The sequence below is a fragment of the Patiria miniata genome, unplaced genomic scaffold (assembly GCF_015706575.1).
Source record: "Patiria miniata isolate m_02_andy unplaced genomic scaffold, ASM1570657v1 HiC_scaffold_14, whole genome shotgun sequence".
NCBI classification, from domain to species: Eukaryota; Metazoa; Echinodermata; class Asteroidea; order Valvatida; family Asterinidae; genus Patiria; species Patiria miniata.
This window is the reverse complement of record NW_024037052.1, coordinates 6,494,377-6,510,976: the sequence shown is the minus strand read 5'-3', so window position 1 is coordinate 6,510,976 and position 16,600 is coordinate 6,494,377. Positions and strand designations below refer to the sequence as shown.

Genomic DNA, 16,600 nt, shown 5'->3' with positions numbered 1-16,600 from the left:
TAAAAAAGGCGATAAGTTTTGTCCAAGTTACTCCGACTAGGCAATTCCAGCGTTATAAAAGGAAGTGTAATGTCTGTGACAGAGCCAGTGAACCATGATATCTCATTAATGAGTCAGAGAAATGATCCAAAACTTCTAGTCTGTAATCTCCTAGACCATATTAGATGATAAATGCATACTTTTGCATATGATTTGAAAACAAATTTCAGGTTTATTCACTGAGCTCTTAAAAGCTCTGTCACAGACATTACATAATGCTAGTCCCACTAACTGGGGTGCTAGAACTCCTTTTTTGACATTTGGGATGTTGGTCTGTCATGCTAGTACGACCATGGAGGAATAAGAACACATTCCTCCATGGTACGACAGACCAACATCCCAAATGTCAAAAAAGGATTTCTAGCGCCCCAGTTAGTGGGACTAACATAATGCTGGATTTGCCAATTTATGTTTTAAAAAGCCACTATTTTTGCTTGGACCTCTTTCCAGGGGAGGTTAATTTACTTTTTAAGTTCAAAGTTTGGATTACAATACATTGTACATCCAAAAATTCTTGCAGGGCTGGCATGACCACTGCAAATGCAGTTTCTAGACAAATAAAAAAAATCTAGTTTTCCAAGCAGGATTGGATAAAAAACTGAGATACTCCATTTTAGTACTTATTAGAAAACTGGACCAAGAAGTTCCCTATACCTCGAGTATTTTAAGGCCAGGATGGTTTTAAATTCTCATGACTCATGCACACCTGAGCATATCAATACCCACTCACAGTGTAAACCACTTTCATTTTCACTTGCTTGGTCGTACTCACCTGTTGAATACACACAGGCCGCAAAGACGAGCAGTTGCATCACAATGGGATTCCTGCTCCCCAAAAACAGAGGTCCAGCCATTGTTTTTCTTTCTCTCAAATTTCAGAATTCTCAGAGCATCAACGATGAAAACTGTGACAGCTACAGCACCTGAGGCCTGACTGCCTCAGTTTTTTTTTAAAGGTATTGTTCGCCAGGTACAGTTTTTCTTCGGTGTCGGTTACTTCATTCTAACATAGAGAATTTCATGACATGAGACAGTGGTGTGTGTTGCTTAAGCACAGAGGATGATCTCTACGGCAAATGAATGACAGCATACCAATGGACCTCTGTATACTGACAGCCCCTAGTTTTGCTCTGCCAGTGATGTAAGCTCTATGTATGCTGTGGCGCACACGTACACAGGCGGTGCACTGACGTCACATCATAGCTAAGACTTTCTATTGTGATGAATCATCAACTATACGTTTTATACATTAACATGAACTGTATAGTGACTTTTCTGTAGTGCCCAGTCACTCATACTAGAACATCAGCATTTAATTGGCCTGCGCTGTTAGTGGGCGTGGCTTAAGTCATCTACTAAGCAATACTGCATTTTCATTGGTTGAGGCACCCTGTGTACTTTAGTAATGAGGGGCATTTATTGTATGATGACCATGTTGGCCTATAAAAGGCACAGTTCGAGAGAATAAATCTCACTTCTTCGCCTGGTGGGACCAAAGAAGTCAAAGAAGTCTCCTGTCTCTGTTTTATTGTCTAATTGTCACTAATTAGGGTGTAAGTCTCCCCCACTTGAGCAACTTGAGCCACTTAAGCCACTAAAGCCACTGGTCAGCCACCCTGAGCCACCGGTCAGCCACCCAGAGCCACCGGTCAACCACCCAAACCACAGGCTAATCCACCCAAAACCACCGTGGTTAATCCACCCAATCCCTAAATCCCAAACCCTAGTTGCGTTAGCGCTTTCCCCTGGTGGAGCAGATTTGGGAGTGCTGTTCGTCACTTGGTGATGTGGCCTCCAACCGCAGGTGCTTTAACTCCATCGGGACTGGGTCAGAGAGGCAAGGGACCGACTAGGCGACGCACGTTACATTGGTGGCAGCGGTGGGATCCACTGAGAGTGACGGGACAGCTAGCCAAAGGAACCACAGGGTGAGAGGGGTCAGGATCGATCTACCAGAAGCAGTGATTTGAGGGTAACGGAATTCAGGGTGGACGTGGAGAACCACTAGTCACAGCAACAATGGACAGTAGAGACAGGATGTTGGAAGAAAGTGTGGGATACTTTGAGACGACACCGGCCAGGGTGACCAGCAGAGCAAGCATTAGGCTACACCCTGCGGTAACACCATCGCCTCCTATATTGACACCGGCAAGATCCGCCGAGAGGATGCCGGGTGTTGGCATCAGGGCGCAGGAGCCAGTGACGGCACAAAAGCTCTTCCAACAGACCGGAAGAGTTGGGGAAGTGATGACACCTACGGTCGGCACAGCGGAGTCCTCTCCTCAGGCAAGATTCATGTCAACACCAGTGACATGGGGACCGGGGGTGGTAGAGCAGCCAGTCTACCGGAGTTTGACTGATTTGGGCGGAGTAGAACCAGCAGAGGTTCGACGGCAGAGACCTACTGGAACGAGCGATGTTCTGGTGGAGTCTGGATGGCCTTCGGCCCGGCCAAGAATGCAGGCTCCAGCGGAAATGCCAGGTAGCATAAACACCCCACAGTCGGCGTTTGATGCGAGGTGTAATCTGCAGCAGCGGTTGGGAGAGGCGCCTGGACATCAGACGTGCACAGCACCACAGCGGGTGGTGGAAGAAGTCAGGAGCACAGAGCAGCACGTGAGGAAACCAGTGGATCCGGGAGAGAAAGGATCAGGAGAAAAGAAAACTCTGCCTGAACAAAAGGGGCAGGATCCACCCAAGAGAGCAGCAATTGCCGGGGCAGAAAAAAACAGCAGAGTTCATCGGAAGCCAAATATCGTGCCGGATCGATTCGCCAGGGTGGTGCCATGGAGAGACTACAAATCTCTTTTTAAGTCATGTGCAGTTATTAATAGCTGGACGGCAGAGGACAAAGCTTACTTCCTGGCAGCGAGTCTCAAGAGTCAAGCACAGCAAGTGCTGGGAGACAGGGCTACGGGAGAAGTGCTGACCTATGCAGAGCTCACAGCAAGACTAGAAAGACGTTATGGGCCTGGTGAACAAGCCGAAACGTACCTAGCCGAGCTTAGAAGCAGAACAAGGACAGAAAACGAAAGTTTGCAAGCGCTGGGGCAGGGAATACGTCGACTCACGGAGCTGGCGTATCCTGAGCTGCCCCGAGATAGCAGAGAGCGTCTGGCACGAGGGTATCTGGTGGATGCCAACAGAGTGTTGAGAACTTACTGGAGAGTCCAGATAGAGACAAGGTGAAGAAGCTACTCATCGAATATCAGGACGTTTTCTCAAAGGGCACGGGAGACCTGGGAAAACGGACCTGGTGCGTCACGAGATCAGGACAGATGATACGGCCCCCATACGCCAACGTCCCAGACGTCTCCCTACCTGGCAACGGGCTGAGGCAGACGAGCAGGCACAAGACATGCTACAGAAGGGGATAATTGAGCCATCAAATAGCCCATGGGCGTCTCCAGTCGTCTTAGTGAAGAAGAAAGATGGATCCACCCGTTTCTGCGTGGACTACCGGTTTCTCAACGAACACACACTGAAAGATGCATACCCGATACCCAGGGTGGACGACAGCTTAGATTCGCTAGCAGGGGCACAATGGTTTTGTACCCTAGATCTGGCCAGTGGATACTGGCAAGTGAAACTAAATGAGGATGCCAAGGCCAAATCAGCTTTCGTTACCAGAGGATGACTGTACCAGTGGAAGGTCGTGCCTTTTGACCTCTGTAACGCCCCGGCTACATTCGAGAGGCTGATGGAAATGATTCTCTCCGGGCTTCAGTGGGAAACACTACTACTGTACCTAGATGACATAGTGGTCTTCGCCAAGACGGTGGATAAGGAGATAGAGAGACTTGAGGAAGTCTTCCGGAGGCTGAGACGGGCCAACCTCAAACTAAAGCCGAAGAAATGTAGCCTCTTCAAACAATCGGTAGCCTACCTGGGACATGTGATATCTAGTGAGGGTGTAGCCACGGACCCCGAGAAAGTGAGAGTTGTGGAGGAATGGCCAACACCTCGGTCCACCAAAGATGTAAGGAGTTACATTACATTGGATTGGCTTCTTACTACCGACGTTTCATTCAAGGGTTTGCCAAGATTGCCCAACCATTGCACCGACTTATGGAAAAGAACCGGATGTTCCTGTGGACAGAGGACTGCGAGGTAGCTTTCCGCACTCTGAAGACACAGTTGACATCAGCACCCATACTAGTCTACCCCGAAGAGGGAGGAGAGTTTGTACTAGACACGGATGCCAGTAGCACAGGCCTGGGAGCTGTGCTATTCCAAAAACATGATGGTGTGGAGAAAGTCGTTGCATATGCCAGCCGTATTATGTCAAAGCCAGAGAGGAATTACTGCGTCACGAGGCGAGAACTCCTGGCCGTTGTGACATTTGTCAAGCACTTCCGGCATTACCTGTATGGTCGACACTTTGTAATCAGAACTGATCATGGAGCCTTGAGATGGTTGCTAAACTTCCGTGACCCAGAAGGACAACTGGCTAGATGGATGGAGATCTTGAGTGAGTACGACTTCACAATCCAACACCGGCCAGGTCGAGTCCACCAGAATGCCGATGCACTCTCCCGCATGCCATGCAAGCAGTGCGGAAGAGGTATGGAGCAGAACGAAAAGGACCAGGTGAAGATGCCTAGAATTAGTTGCCCAGAAGATTCGGCAATTGGCGATCCTCGGAACGAGGGAAGACAGGAGGAGACAGAAGGGAAAGGTCAAGGCCAACAAACCTTCCGACGACAGGGGTGAATGCAGATCGTGGGACCCCAATGATAAGTCTCTCACCAAAATGGACGCTGAACGAACTGAGGGAGAAACAGTTGGGTGATCCTACGATTGGACCTATTGTCAGAGCTAAGGAGAATGGAGGGGACAGACCAGAGTGGTAATCTCTCTCCACTTAGTCAGCAGCAACCAAAACATATTGGGCCCAGTGGCAACAGCTGAAGATGCAACAGGGAGCTCTATGCCGACGCTTTGAGACAGATGACGGAAGGCAATGTAAGTTGCAAGTAATTTTGCCGTCATGCCTGCGGGAAAGTGTCCTGGATGAACTCCATGATAGTAAAACGGCATGTCACCAAGGAGTGCGCAAGACCCTACACAAGGTCCGACAAAGGTACTACTGGGCAGGAGTATCGGCCGATGTGCGTTCCAAGGTTCGACAATGCACAGTGTGTGCAAGGAGGAAATCATCGGGCAAGAAACCCCGAGCTCCCCTTCAACAATACACGGTTGGCGCACCGATGGAGAGAATCGCTCTGGATGTTATGGGCCCCCTGCCCAGGAGCGACCGAGGCAATGCGTATGTACTAGTTGTGGTAGATCCATTTACGAAGTGGATTGAGGCGTACGCACTGCCAGACCAGAAGACACCGACCATAGCAGAAACTCTGGTGGAGCAATTTATTTGCAGATATGGCTGTCCAAAAGAACTCCACAGTGACCAAGGCACAAACTTCCAGTTTGCCATATTCAAAGAAGTTTGCAGATTGCTGGGGATCGGCCAGACGCGAACTTGCCCATGGAACCCTAAGTCCGACGGATTCATTGAAAGATTCAACCGAAGCTTGGTGAATCTGGTTGGGCCGTTCGTAAAGCCAGATCAGAAGGATTGGGATGTCCAGTTGGCATACTCGATGATGGCATACCGTAGTACGGCTCAAGAAAGCACCGGAGAGTCACCTTGCACCATGCTTATGGGGCGGGAGATAGCACTACCACTACACGCGCTTACCGAACTACCAAATGACAGTGATGACCACATGTCGACTGACTATGCTAAAAATCTCCGACAGAAAATGAGTGAGGCACATCAAAGAACTCGGAGCAAAATGAAAGTAAATCTTCGGAGGCAAAAGCGCAACTATGATCGCCATGTTTCGGGTAGCAAGATAAAAGCTGGAATGTTTGTATGGCTGCACAACACTGCACGCAAGAAAGGATTGTCTCCCAAGCTGCAGTTCAAATGGATTGGCCCGTATCTGGTCCTGAATAGGTTATCAGACGTGACCTTCCGGATACAGGAGAAACCAAAATCAAAGCCGAAGGTTGTGCATTATGACAAACTGAAGATCTACACAGGCCCAGAGAGAAGAAAATGGCGAACCGAGGGGAGAGATAGCGTTCCTGTGGAGCCGGAGACCGAGGATGAGCAGGAACCTCCACCAACTGATGAAGATGGTGTTCACTTGGTGGACGATGATCCACTTGGAGAAACCACAGACAACATGGGGGAACGCCCACTTCACCTCGAGCCCTCTGTTGAGCGATCGACAGAACAAGAATCGGCGGGGGAGGAACGAATTTCCGTCCAAGGAAACGGCAGTGAAGATATCACAACGGGCCTAATTCCAGACGAGGAGCAAGAAACAGCATCAAATACCCAACTCGTCGTCGGGCGGTACCCAAAACGCCAGTGGCGATGTCCCGCTAGGCTACAGGATTACGAAGTTTAGCCCATACAAGAAAGAAAGGGATTTAGCAGAAAAATCAGCTAAAATGGTCATCGTTGCGGCAACTTTTAACTGCCGGCCACCACAGCCACCGCAAGTTCCACCTCAACCTCCACTGCTACTGGCCACTCCAAGACTGGGGGAAAGTCATTGAAGCTGCTTAGGCAGCTTCACACCGAGATGGTGCCCCAAGTGAGCTCCTCCACGGAAAGTGAAGACCCAGCTGGGGAGATGGCGGCAGATCACATCGATGTAACCACCATCACAAGAGTTTTCCGCCGAGGGGTCCTGTTCAACCAGAAGGAGGCCAAGCAGGACTTTTATTTCTAGAGAGATAAGAGAATTAAGTCAAGCTCATGTATAAAGTTACACAAAAGTTGTCAAGTATTTATAAAAGTTAAAAGAGTTTTGAAGTTCAAAGTTTTAAAGTTTAGTTTAGTTTTTAAACGTTTAACAGTTGATGTTAAAAGTTAAAACATTGAGGACCGAGTTATCTTTAAAGAGTAAGATATGAACCACTTTATTTTGTTATACATGTACATGTACTAGACCAGATCACGCTGATCAAGACGGGTCTGTTTGAGGTAAGACATCTGTCGGCAAGTTCAGTCAAGAACCAGTGGTCGACCGACTAGTGGTCAAAACATCATCAGGAAACTCCTTGGTCCTTATGATGAGTGAAGCTAGTGTAACCAGCAATTCCAACTATTGTCTGAAATAGTCAACTGGACTATTCCAATGATAGCTGACTAGGGTTAATTCTAATGGAGATAGTCAAACTATGGTTAACCTTGGTCTCGCTCAAACTTGCACTGAGGTTTGGACAAGCCTCCAACCCCTTTACCCACACCCAAAAACGTCAGCCTTGACGAACTTCATTGAAAAGTAATTGATTTCCATTTACATATTATGACCCGGAATAAACATGAAAGAGTGTACGAACAAAGTAAAATTTATTTTACATTTCTGACTGGATACCATTAAATGAGTCTTTAGAACATTCTTAGCCTTTCACTGGGATGTTTAACTGAGTTGACTTGATGTATCCATGGATGTCATGTTGGTGACAACCGTCTAGTGTCTTTTTATTTAATAAGATTTGTTGATGAGACAGTCACTCAAAATAAGCTTTAAAAGATGAACGTTATCCTGACAACAATACCCTTGACCGGTTTTACTCTTTTTTGATGAGCACATGGTATGAGCATGTACCAAGTTCAAAGTTTCACCTTCCCCATAAGAAACCGATGTTTCCTCATACATTTACAAGTAACAGACCCTGAATATTCAAATGCGTTGAACATTCGAGCTATTTGTATCCTGCTGTTTTTGGTTTAGGTGGCAACGATACGTTTCTCGACAGTGGCCGACACGAAGACCAACATGGTGTACTGGTGGACCACGGGGGACAAGTTCTCCCTGGAGGATGCTCATAAGATGCCCCTGGGCAACCTGTTTGACTTGCTCTTTGATTTTGCTCGGAGGGTCAACCGAATGCTGCTGGATGATAGCGAATACGCTCTTCTCTCTGCCGTGGTCATCATGTCACCAGGTATGAAATGAATTCTCCTTGTCATTAACTCAGTCAGGTTCACACATTTCATTGTGCATTTGCCATTCACTGAACAGTAGATAGTCTTGGTCCAGGACTAGTTTTTGTTTTGTTTTGTTCCTCAAATCCAGTCAAATCAAATCCAGTCTTGGGAACCTCGGCTGCCACCCAGGCAATTCCGAGCATACCTCACGCGTACGTATTAGCTTGAATACGACACTCGTGAATACGACACTCGTGAGGTATTCAAGCTCGGAAATTTTTGCGTAGTGCTGCCGAAGTTCTCAAGACTGGATTTGATTCATTTGTTGATAGTGACCTCTAACCTTGCGTCTTGACTGCGCTTGTCAGGGATCAGCTCTTTAGGAGAATGAAACTACAATCCAGTCTTGAATGGAGACTACGTAGTAGAATGGTATACAAATATTGAGTGGCTCAGAGTGGAAAGGGAGGAATATTATCCGCAAGGTAAAATCTAATTTCTTAGTTCAACCTTTATGTTGATTTGTTTTAAATTATTTGACTGAACTAACACAGATCGGCCGGGACTGAAGAATCGCGAACGTGTCAAGCAGCTGCAGTTAGAGCTCCTGCACGCCCTTCATTACGAGGTGTCCCAGAACCACCCAGAGGAGCACGGACTCTTCGCCCGCCTGCTGACCACCATCCCTAAGCTGCGAGAGATCGGCCCCGAACACATCCGCAGACTCATGGAGCTCAAGATCAAGTCACCTGGGTTCCAGTTCCCGGCGCTACACGCGGAAGTCTTTGACCTCAACAGCTCGTAGTACATTGTCGCAAGCACGGCAAGTTTGGTTGGTACTGCTCCAACTGTGAGTTGATTGTATGAGCAATATAACTGTGAAATCAGCACTGGAAAAACAAGTTCAAGAGTTTTTGTGTTCAGTCAATACCCTTATTCTTGACCTTATTTTCCGATTTATGGTCAGTCATATAACACAGCTGTTTACAAATCACATATAAGTAGATATTTAGGTCTCCCTAAAGATAGGCAGTTTACACCTTTTGTTCATTGTTAGAGTGGTACTTATATTCTATCTGCATCTGCCTGACCAACAAGGCTGCATTTCAGTTACCAATAAGCAAGATTTTGTAAAAGTCTTCTGACCAAAATTGTTTGAAATTTTAAAAACTGCGGACCTCACATGGGGAAACAAACCAACCGTCATACATGTATGTATGACAAGTTTGCGTTCTGATTCCCTTTAAACTACAAGAAAAGTTGCCCGGCTTTTAAAACTCGGAGGAGCATGGTAATTTTTTTAATTAAAGTGGATTGCACAAGGGTACATGCATATGTTCATATAGAGAATTGCAAAAACTGAAAGCCTTTCTTCACAGAAATAGGAGGATGGGGGGGGGGATTCAGCTGCAAAAGCTTTTTTAGGGAAACAAAAGAAAAACTGTATTTTTGGCTGAAAATTACAACGTGTAGTTCCATGAAGACAGAAAAAGATAACCTTTAAAATACTGTATGGTATAACTACTACGATAAAGTTCAGCCCATTTTTGCCAACAGCACTGCTGTATCTTTTTTATGTAATTAAACAAGAAAAAAAACAATTGAAAACCAAATTCTGAAAGGTATCTCAAGAACTGTAACCTTGGAGTTCACGGTTTTTTTTCTCCACGAATCCTTCGGTGAACTTTTTTTTCTCAAAAACTCCCCAAAATATTTGAAATATAATCATGTTTTTGAAGGTATTTTTGAGCAAAGCTACTCGTGCATGTTATGTAATTGTTGGAAATCTTCTAAGCAAAAGTTCAAACAATGTACTTTTGCCCCTCATTTTAAAAAAGAAGATACGATATCAAATATCACGTTTACGTTAGTTTTGTATGGAAGTGGGCACTGCATTTCTCTCTTGAGAGTAAACTATAATTTGTTTGTGCTGCCCACATTGCTGCCTTTCCAATGTGTATAATGGGAGAAAGATTGACAATATTTTTCTCGTCATCATGTGATATTTATTGAAATTGGTTTCTCTTGCTAGCATAAAAAAACGGCTATTAGTCTAACCACTGATTTAAAACCTGGATTGGTTGCTGTTTTTATATTTTTATTTATATAATCACTTCCTGTGAAAGTTTCAGTGAATGATCGATGTTTGCATCCTTTCTGTATGATCAATTAAAAGTGTATAATTCTGCCAATTTTTTTTAAAACAAGAGAAATATGATTTGAAACAGGACTTCTTGCCAGGTATGGAATCTGTGCACAAGAACGGTTACAAAGAGGTAGTTGGGCTGAGACTACTGGGAGGGATTGTTGAGCACATTGCAACGGCGCCGGACGCGCTCGCAAAGACGCAAATGGTTTGTGCACACTTGGAATTAAATTGTCTTGCATACTTTGTGCCATACATGCCAACCAGTGCGCAGAGGCGATTGGCTCCCCGCTTGGAGCTCTTGAAATGGTCACAAAGTGCCAATTACTGTTCTTGCACGGAATCCGTCGGTTTGTGCACATTCAAATGTAGTGGTTGTTGTGATTTTAGTGCCATCCTTGCGCAAACCGGCGCACAAGTGGCGCGTCCAGTACACTCATGAGGGGTAACAAAGCCCATTGCTACTGTTCATGTACAGAGTCAATATTCCACGCATATGCTATCTTTTGTTTTGCTCAAGTCACCAATTTGCGCCATACGTGAACCTAGTAATAGTCTGTCACCCCTAGACTCTGAAATGGTCATGTGTCATTCTGATCATAATATACGTGTTACAGACAGGACTTGCTTGTTGGCAAGGTGATCACCTATGCTTGGTCTTGTGTTTAAATGCTTACTGCTGATTGGTTAATCCCAATTTTTGCTTGGCCAATTGCAGTTGATAAATTTTTAGATTTGGATATTGTATTTCTGGAATAAGGTTCCACACTCATAAAGAAAATGCATCTCTTTTGTAAAGACTGAAATCAGAGATTACCAGAAATTTGTGGTTTTTCTTGAAAAATAGGTATTTAAATTCCAGTTATATTAGGAAATTTGAAAATAGCTCATGTCATTAAAAGACAATATTCAACAATTTGAATTAATATAATTATGGTGAATTACTGAAATATAATTAAAAAAACAATCAATTAGATTTATGCAGAAATAATGCATAATATTTCCCATTGTTGTATTGAAATATAATGTTTAGAATTAGAATTTGTCATGATAGAATGTTTTGTATAGAGAAAATGGAGGTCCTAAGGACATTTTTTAAAATATTTGCCAAATTGTGAATGGAGACACATCAAAAGATGTAAAGTCAATTTTAACTACAGAACCAGTATTTGGCTGTAATTCGCTTAGACGTTTGTGTTATTTTTGTTCTTTTTGTGGCCACAATAATCCTGCATGCTTGAAAAATCTCATTGGCCTTATGCCATGGTTACATTGTTACCATGGTTACATTGTTACCATGGTCGCAAGTTTCTGTGACAACCAGAATACTTTTTTTTAACTGGTGGGAAATACTGGCCTTTTTTTGGGGGGGGGTCGGTTTTTTTTAAACTGTGTACTTTTTTTTCGGGATAGAATTTGTGACATACTGTAAGATATAACATTGGAAAAATGTCACGCCATGTACATATGATTTGTGTCTCTGGGAACTGTGGGCGGGGCATGTGATGCCCTAGTGGGAGGTAAGATCACAAAACATACTGTCATTTTGTATATGTTTGTCATGTCCGATGTTGTCGTCTAGGTGTGTAGAGTCTTTGAAGTTAAAAAGACAAAGGTGGATTATAGACAAAAGATTGCACATGTAGAATCTGTGTACAGAAAGCAGCTGAAGGATATACCGTAGCCACATTAGGGTTCAAGGGTCACGTGTCTTAGTTTTGTCACTTTGATCACCGCAGTTTTTTTCTAATGTACATTTTTTGCGAAAGCTTAGAAAAAAAAACACACACACACAAGCGCATTTTTGTGCTCCGAAAGTTGTTAAATAGAAAAATGTATGTTATGTCTGGATATGGAATATCCACAAACTGAAATCTTTGAAATTAATGCTGTTATATTCTAATGGATTATTTAGCATAAGTTTTGTTTTGTTGTGTAGAAAATGTTGTGATTTTTTTCTGTATTGATAGTATTATTCATTCAGCATATTTTTTTTTTAAATTTTAATAGGTATACCAGTGGAGGTGGATTGCTTTGTGTATTAATGATGAGTTTGGATGCGATTAATCCCAGAATGCCTTGCGCATAAGTACATGTGGATATGTTTGGAAATTCATGCTGTATTAAGACTACTAGACATATCTGAACAGATGCGGGGACCCTATTTGAAAAGACAGTGACTACATTTCAGAGTAATGAATTAAGAACAGACAAAAAAAATGAACCAATGTACAACCGTTACAAATCAAATATATTCACAAAATATATTCCTCTATCTGATGATTACCGATACATTTTGGGGACCTCTGAAATTTTTTTACCACCAATACAAAAAAAAAGGGTTTTAAAGCCAATATACCGGTATCCAAGTACAGATATCCTACATATATATCGTATACATATTAATTGTGTAGTCACTACCATTGCCATTACATTTTATCATTTTGTTTAATTGAATGTGGTTTTTTTTACGGCCAACAGGCAAAAAGATGAATGGGTCGATGGTTACTAAAGGTTCACAGGTTGTTGTGGTTTCACTCTGAACTATGACCTCTACAACTCGGATTTCATCTCAACAACTCAGATTACAGAATTTAAAAGGTTCTAGGAAAATCCTGTTTGCATTGTCCTTGTTTTAGGAAGAAGGAAGACCAGGAATCCATGTGCAGACATTCAAACTTGCCATGACATATTCGACAGCCTTGTTGCTCAAAACCAGCTTTTGCCAATTTCTGACTTTTTATTGGTGGGATGGAAACAAAATAGTCTCCCTTAAGGTGTCCCTATCAGCTACTGATGCCAAGAATCCTACCTTTAGAGATATGTCAGGGCTGGAACAGAAGCGACATTTTAACTTTTTTTCTTTTTGTCATGACCCTTCATCTTGGAAGTAAACATTTAATGTATTCACTTTTTTTCTACTGCACATCTCATTTGCTTTTTGCATGTACCTCACTTTTGTCGTAGGCACAGGCCTTTTTCTTCTAGATAGCTTAAATTGAAATTCCGTTGTAATATTTACGGCTTAGCTTCTAACAATGCCTGACTTTCAACCCCAAAATATCTAGCTGTCACATGAAACGATAGTAAGGGATGTGGAAGCTGTCTTCAATTTTGATGATAGAAATTGGGATATATTGTAAATAATTCTAAGAAAATTCTAAAGAAACATCTGGGGGTATAATTACTGTAAGCCATGTATATAGATTTTGTGTTGATCAACACTTGTTTTAAAGACTGAAGTTTTCTATTTAAAACACAAAAAAATGCACCAAGTGTATACATTACCGTGTCAATATAGGTAGTAGCTCATAGCTTTTTGAGTTTGTGTAACTGTACAGTATGTAAGAGATTTGACGAATCACGTATGTTATATGAAATGAACAATCTTATTTGAGTTCAGTGGATACGCTGTGTTTGATTTAGTAAGTGTTATCAGTTGCAGGCACACATCACACACTATTGAGATCTCTGGCTATATGTATGAATAATTCATGTTCAAAAGCAACCAATGAAAACGGCTGTCTTGTTTTGCCTAAAGTTGGTCGGGTCTGCGGTTAATGAAAATGAAATTGGCCAAACTGCCATCTGAAATTTAACCTCACTGCTGGATGAAATGTAAAATAGGAGTACATTATTATCTTTCATCTGTGTGGAATTTACTAAGTATTTTAGCCCCTGCATCCTGTCCGTCATATTTTTCTTGTCTTTTCTCACGAAGAAAGGTGTAACTCTAAATTTTTGCCAACAACTTTTGTGGGTTGTCTGAAATGATTGCTCTAAATAATACCTCTAATAATTGCACCATCTAAATTGCCAACGAGTGTTCAGTGTTATAAACACACACACATCTGAGATGTGTCTCCAATTTGAAGCCTTCCTTCGGGTTCATTTATTTGAGGTTGTCATTAGAATTACTCAAATTTTTTTAAAATCCCAGGGCTTTTTTCAAGCAAATGACACACTTTCAGTGTCTTGGAAAGCCTTGTCCCATGTCCCAACCTCAATTAATTAATACGCATGTTACCATGAATGAAGCACACTGCCACGTACACGTACATTCATAACAAGCTTTTTTTGTCAACGTTTCTTGGACTTGACTTGAGACTTACAGAAGTTCTATCAAGAGCAAGCTTGACAAAAACACTCGGGAGAATCTCTGTTGTGGAGTTATCAATCATGTAGTAATGTACGTAAGTATCATGATTAATTACAGTTGTATTTGGATGCTTGCCGATTATGGCTGTTTGTGTGAATAATACCAGAGCAGACTACAGACGTGTAAATATGTCAGTTGGACAAATGGTTCACTTCGTTTTTGTCTTCCTTGGATTGTTCACCAATTATTATTATTATTCAACAAAAAGAATCAGGTAGAGGGTGGGAAAAGTGCAAGCACTATAAGTTGCCAAGTACAGCAACTCCCACACACCTGAAGTGTCGCCGAAGAAAACAAAAACCATCAAGAGACAACAATCAAGTTTCTTGTGTGTGAAACCAAAAAAAAGGTAGTTAGATCTCTGAGCGCTTGCTGAGAAGCCACTCTCGAGTTGCTACATCTGCATCAACATCGATCAGGCCATGGTACTCATTTGGAGGGTGATAGAAGGGGCACTCGGAGATGATGTGGTCAGCAGTCTGCTGCTCCGCTCCACATTCACAAGCTGGGCTCTGGGATAGGCCCCACCACATGTCCGCATTGACACGCCCGACTCCAGTGCGAAGCCTGTTGAGTTTAACCCATGCCTGGGCAACTTCTATCTATGTAGACGGTTAGGAGATGACTGCCACTCCTGTGTCCACATCCTAGCTGTCCAGTGGGCCTTTGACTCAGTGGGTTGGATAGTTCACAGTAGATCCTTTCCAAGGGGCATCAGGATTTGAGACTGGGTTGTGTATGTTCCCTGCTGATGGTTTGCCGGAGGAGGTGATCTGGACCATGGCTCGTTGGGCCAGTGCCATGCTTGCTGCCTGCCTAAGGAGCTCAGCTGGTGGGATGCCTGCAAGCACAGGGAGCTGCTCAACTGGTGTAGGTAGTAAGCATCCAGTGATTGTACGCAGGGTACAGTTAAGGCTCACATCTACCAGGCTGGTGTGTCTGCTCCTACTCCATGCTGGTGCGCAATACTCGCCGCGCCAGCGCGTACATGAGTGCCAGGGCGGAGGTGCGGAGTGTTGATGGACTTGCTCCCCATCTTGTGCCCACGAGTTTACGGATGAGAGCACTGCGTGCCATGACCTTGTCTCGGAGTCCAGCAAGATGTTGGTGGTAGAAGCGTGTCCTATAGAGCTTAACACCAAGATATGTGGTTGTTATCTGGAAGTCCAAGCGCCTCTTGTTGATGCACACATCCAGCTCACGTTTGGCTTCCTTGTTGTTCAGATGGAAGGCTGTAGAGAGTCTTACCCTCACTCAGCTTCACTCGCCACTGTCTCAGGCATAGGGCCAAGGTGCTCATGTCCTGGCTCAGGGTGCATGCAATCATCTTCCGCTCTCTGTGTGTTGTCAAGATGGCCAGGTGGTCGGCATATCCATACTTTATGGAGATTGTATCAGGGAGGTCATGATTGTACACGTTGAACAGCATTTTTTAGCCTTTTTGAGTTGTGTTGCCCATCGCAATCAAGATAAAGAACAAAAAAACCAAAAAACATGAACAAGTGTGATCAAATAAAAACTGAACAATAACGAGCAACATTTGATACATATAATTTTCTCCCAAAAGTCATTGATTAACCCCCAGAAAATTGAACAGAAAATGAAAGATGATGAAATAATTATAGGCTTCAATTTGATGCATGTCCTGAACACCTCAGACAGCTCAGAGAGTTGTGAGTATTTTAGATATTTTTTGGAAGTGCGCATAATTACCGCTAAGGTCTATGGCAGTCTATTTTGGTCTGGACCCCTAGTATCTATACAAAATATGTCACGTGACTAATTACGAATTCCTCCTTTTTCCGAAACTATAATTTGCTGAATACATTCAGCAAACTTCGGACAATCTCGGATAACGCTGGTATTATAACTTGTATAACATGGGTTATATTTACCCACCTTGCTAAAAATCTAAAAGAGTGAGTTTGTATAATAAATATTATTTACTTGGGTTTAGAAACTTGAAATTCAATGATGATTTTGTGCATCAAGTATACACTCGGATTGTACGAGGGACGAGCTTGCTGCGCCATGTATATTTTGAGGTTTTGCAGAATGGAATAAATTACCACCAGAAATAGGCCTACATCAAGCATCGAGCATTGGAATCTTCAAGTCAAAAATTCTGTCTCTAAACATAGATGACATCATCAGGGGGGCCCACTTCATGTAAATATCTGCTCAGTCACCTTGCACCTGCATTACATCCCTACTGAGGAGACGGTTTTATAAAGCTGCAGTCCATCATTTGCAGCTATCCAAAAAGTGACTGACTGAATTATTGTTGAAAAACATACTTGGT

General features: G+C 43.3%; 1 protein-coding gene across 1 annotated transcript; it reads left to right on the top strand.

Moving 5' to 3' along the window:
* The first annotated feature begins 7,012 nt into the window (after positions 1-7,012).
* Positions 7,013-9,300, top strand: LOC119721764 (peroxisome proliferator-activated receptor gamma-like). The gene is made up of 3 exons (XM_038191724.1): positions 7,013-7,042; positions 7,797-8,010; positions 8,548-9,300. The coding sequence occupies exons 2-3, from the start codon at positions 7,842-7,844 to the stop codon at positions 8,796-8,798; spliced, it is 420 nt and encodes a 139-aa protein (XP_038047652.1). The 5' UTR covers positions 7,013-7,042; positions 7,797-7,841; the 3' UTR covers positions 8,799-9,300.
* Positions 9,301-16,600: the final 7,300 nt, after the last annotated feature.

Excerpts from the sequence above, each read along its gene's own strand:
- LOC119721764 (XM_038191724.1), top strand. The coding sequence starts at position 7,842 with ATGGTGTACTGGTGGACCACGGGGGACAAGTTCTCCCTGGAGGATGCT. Across the intron at positions 8,011-8,547 it reads CGTGGTCATCATGTCACCAG|ATCGGCCGGGACTGAAGAAT; the intron begins GTATGAAATGAA and ends GAACTAACACAG.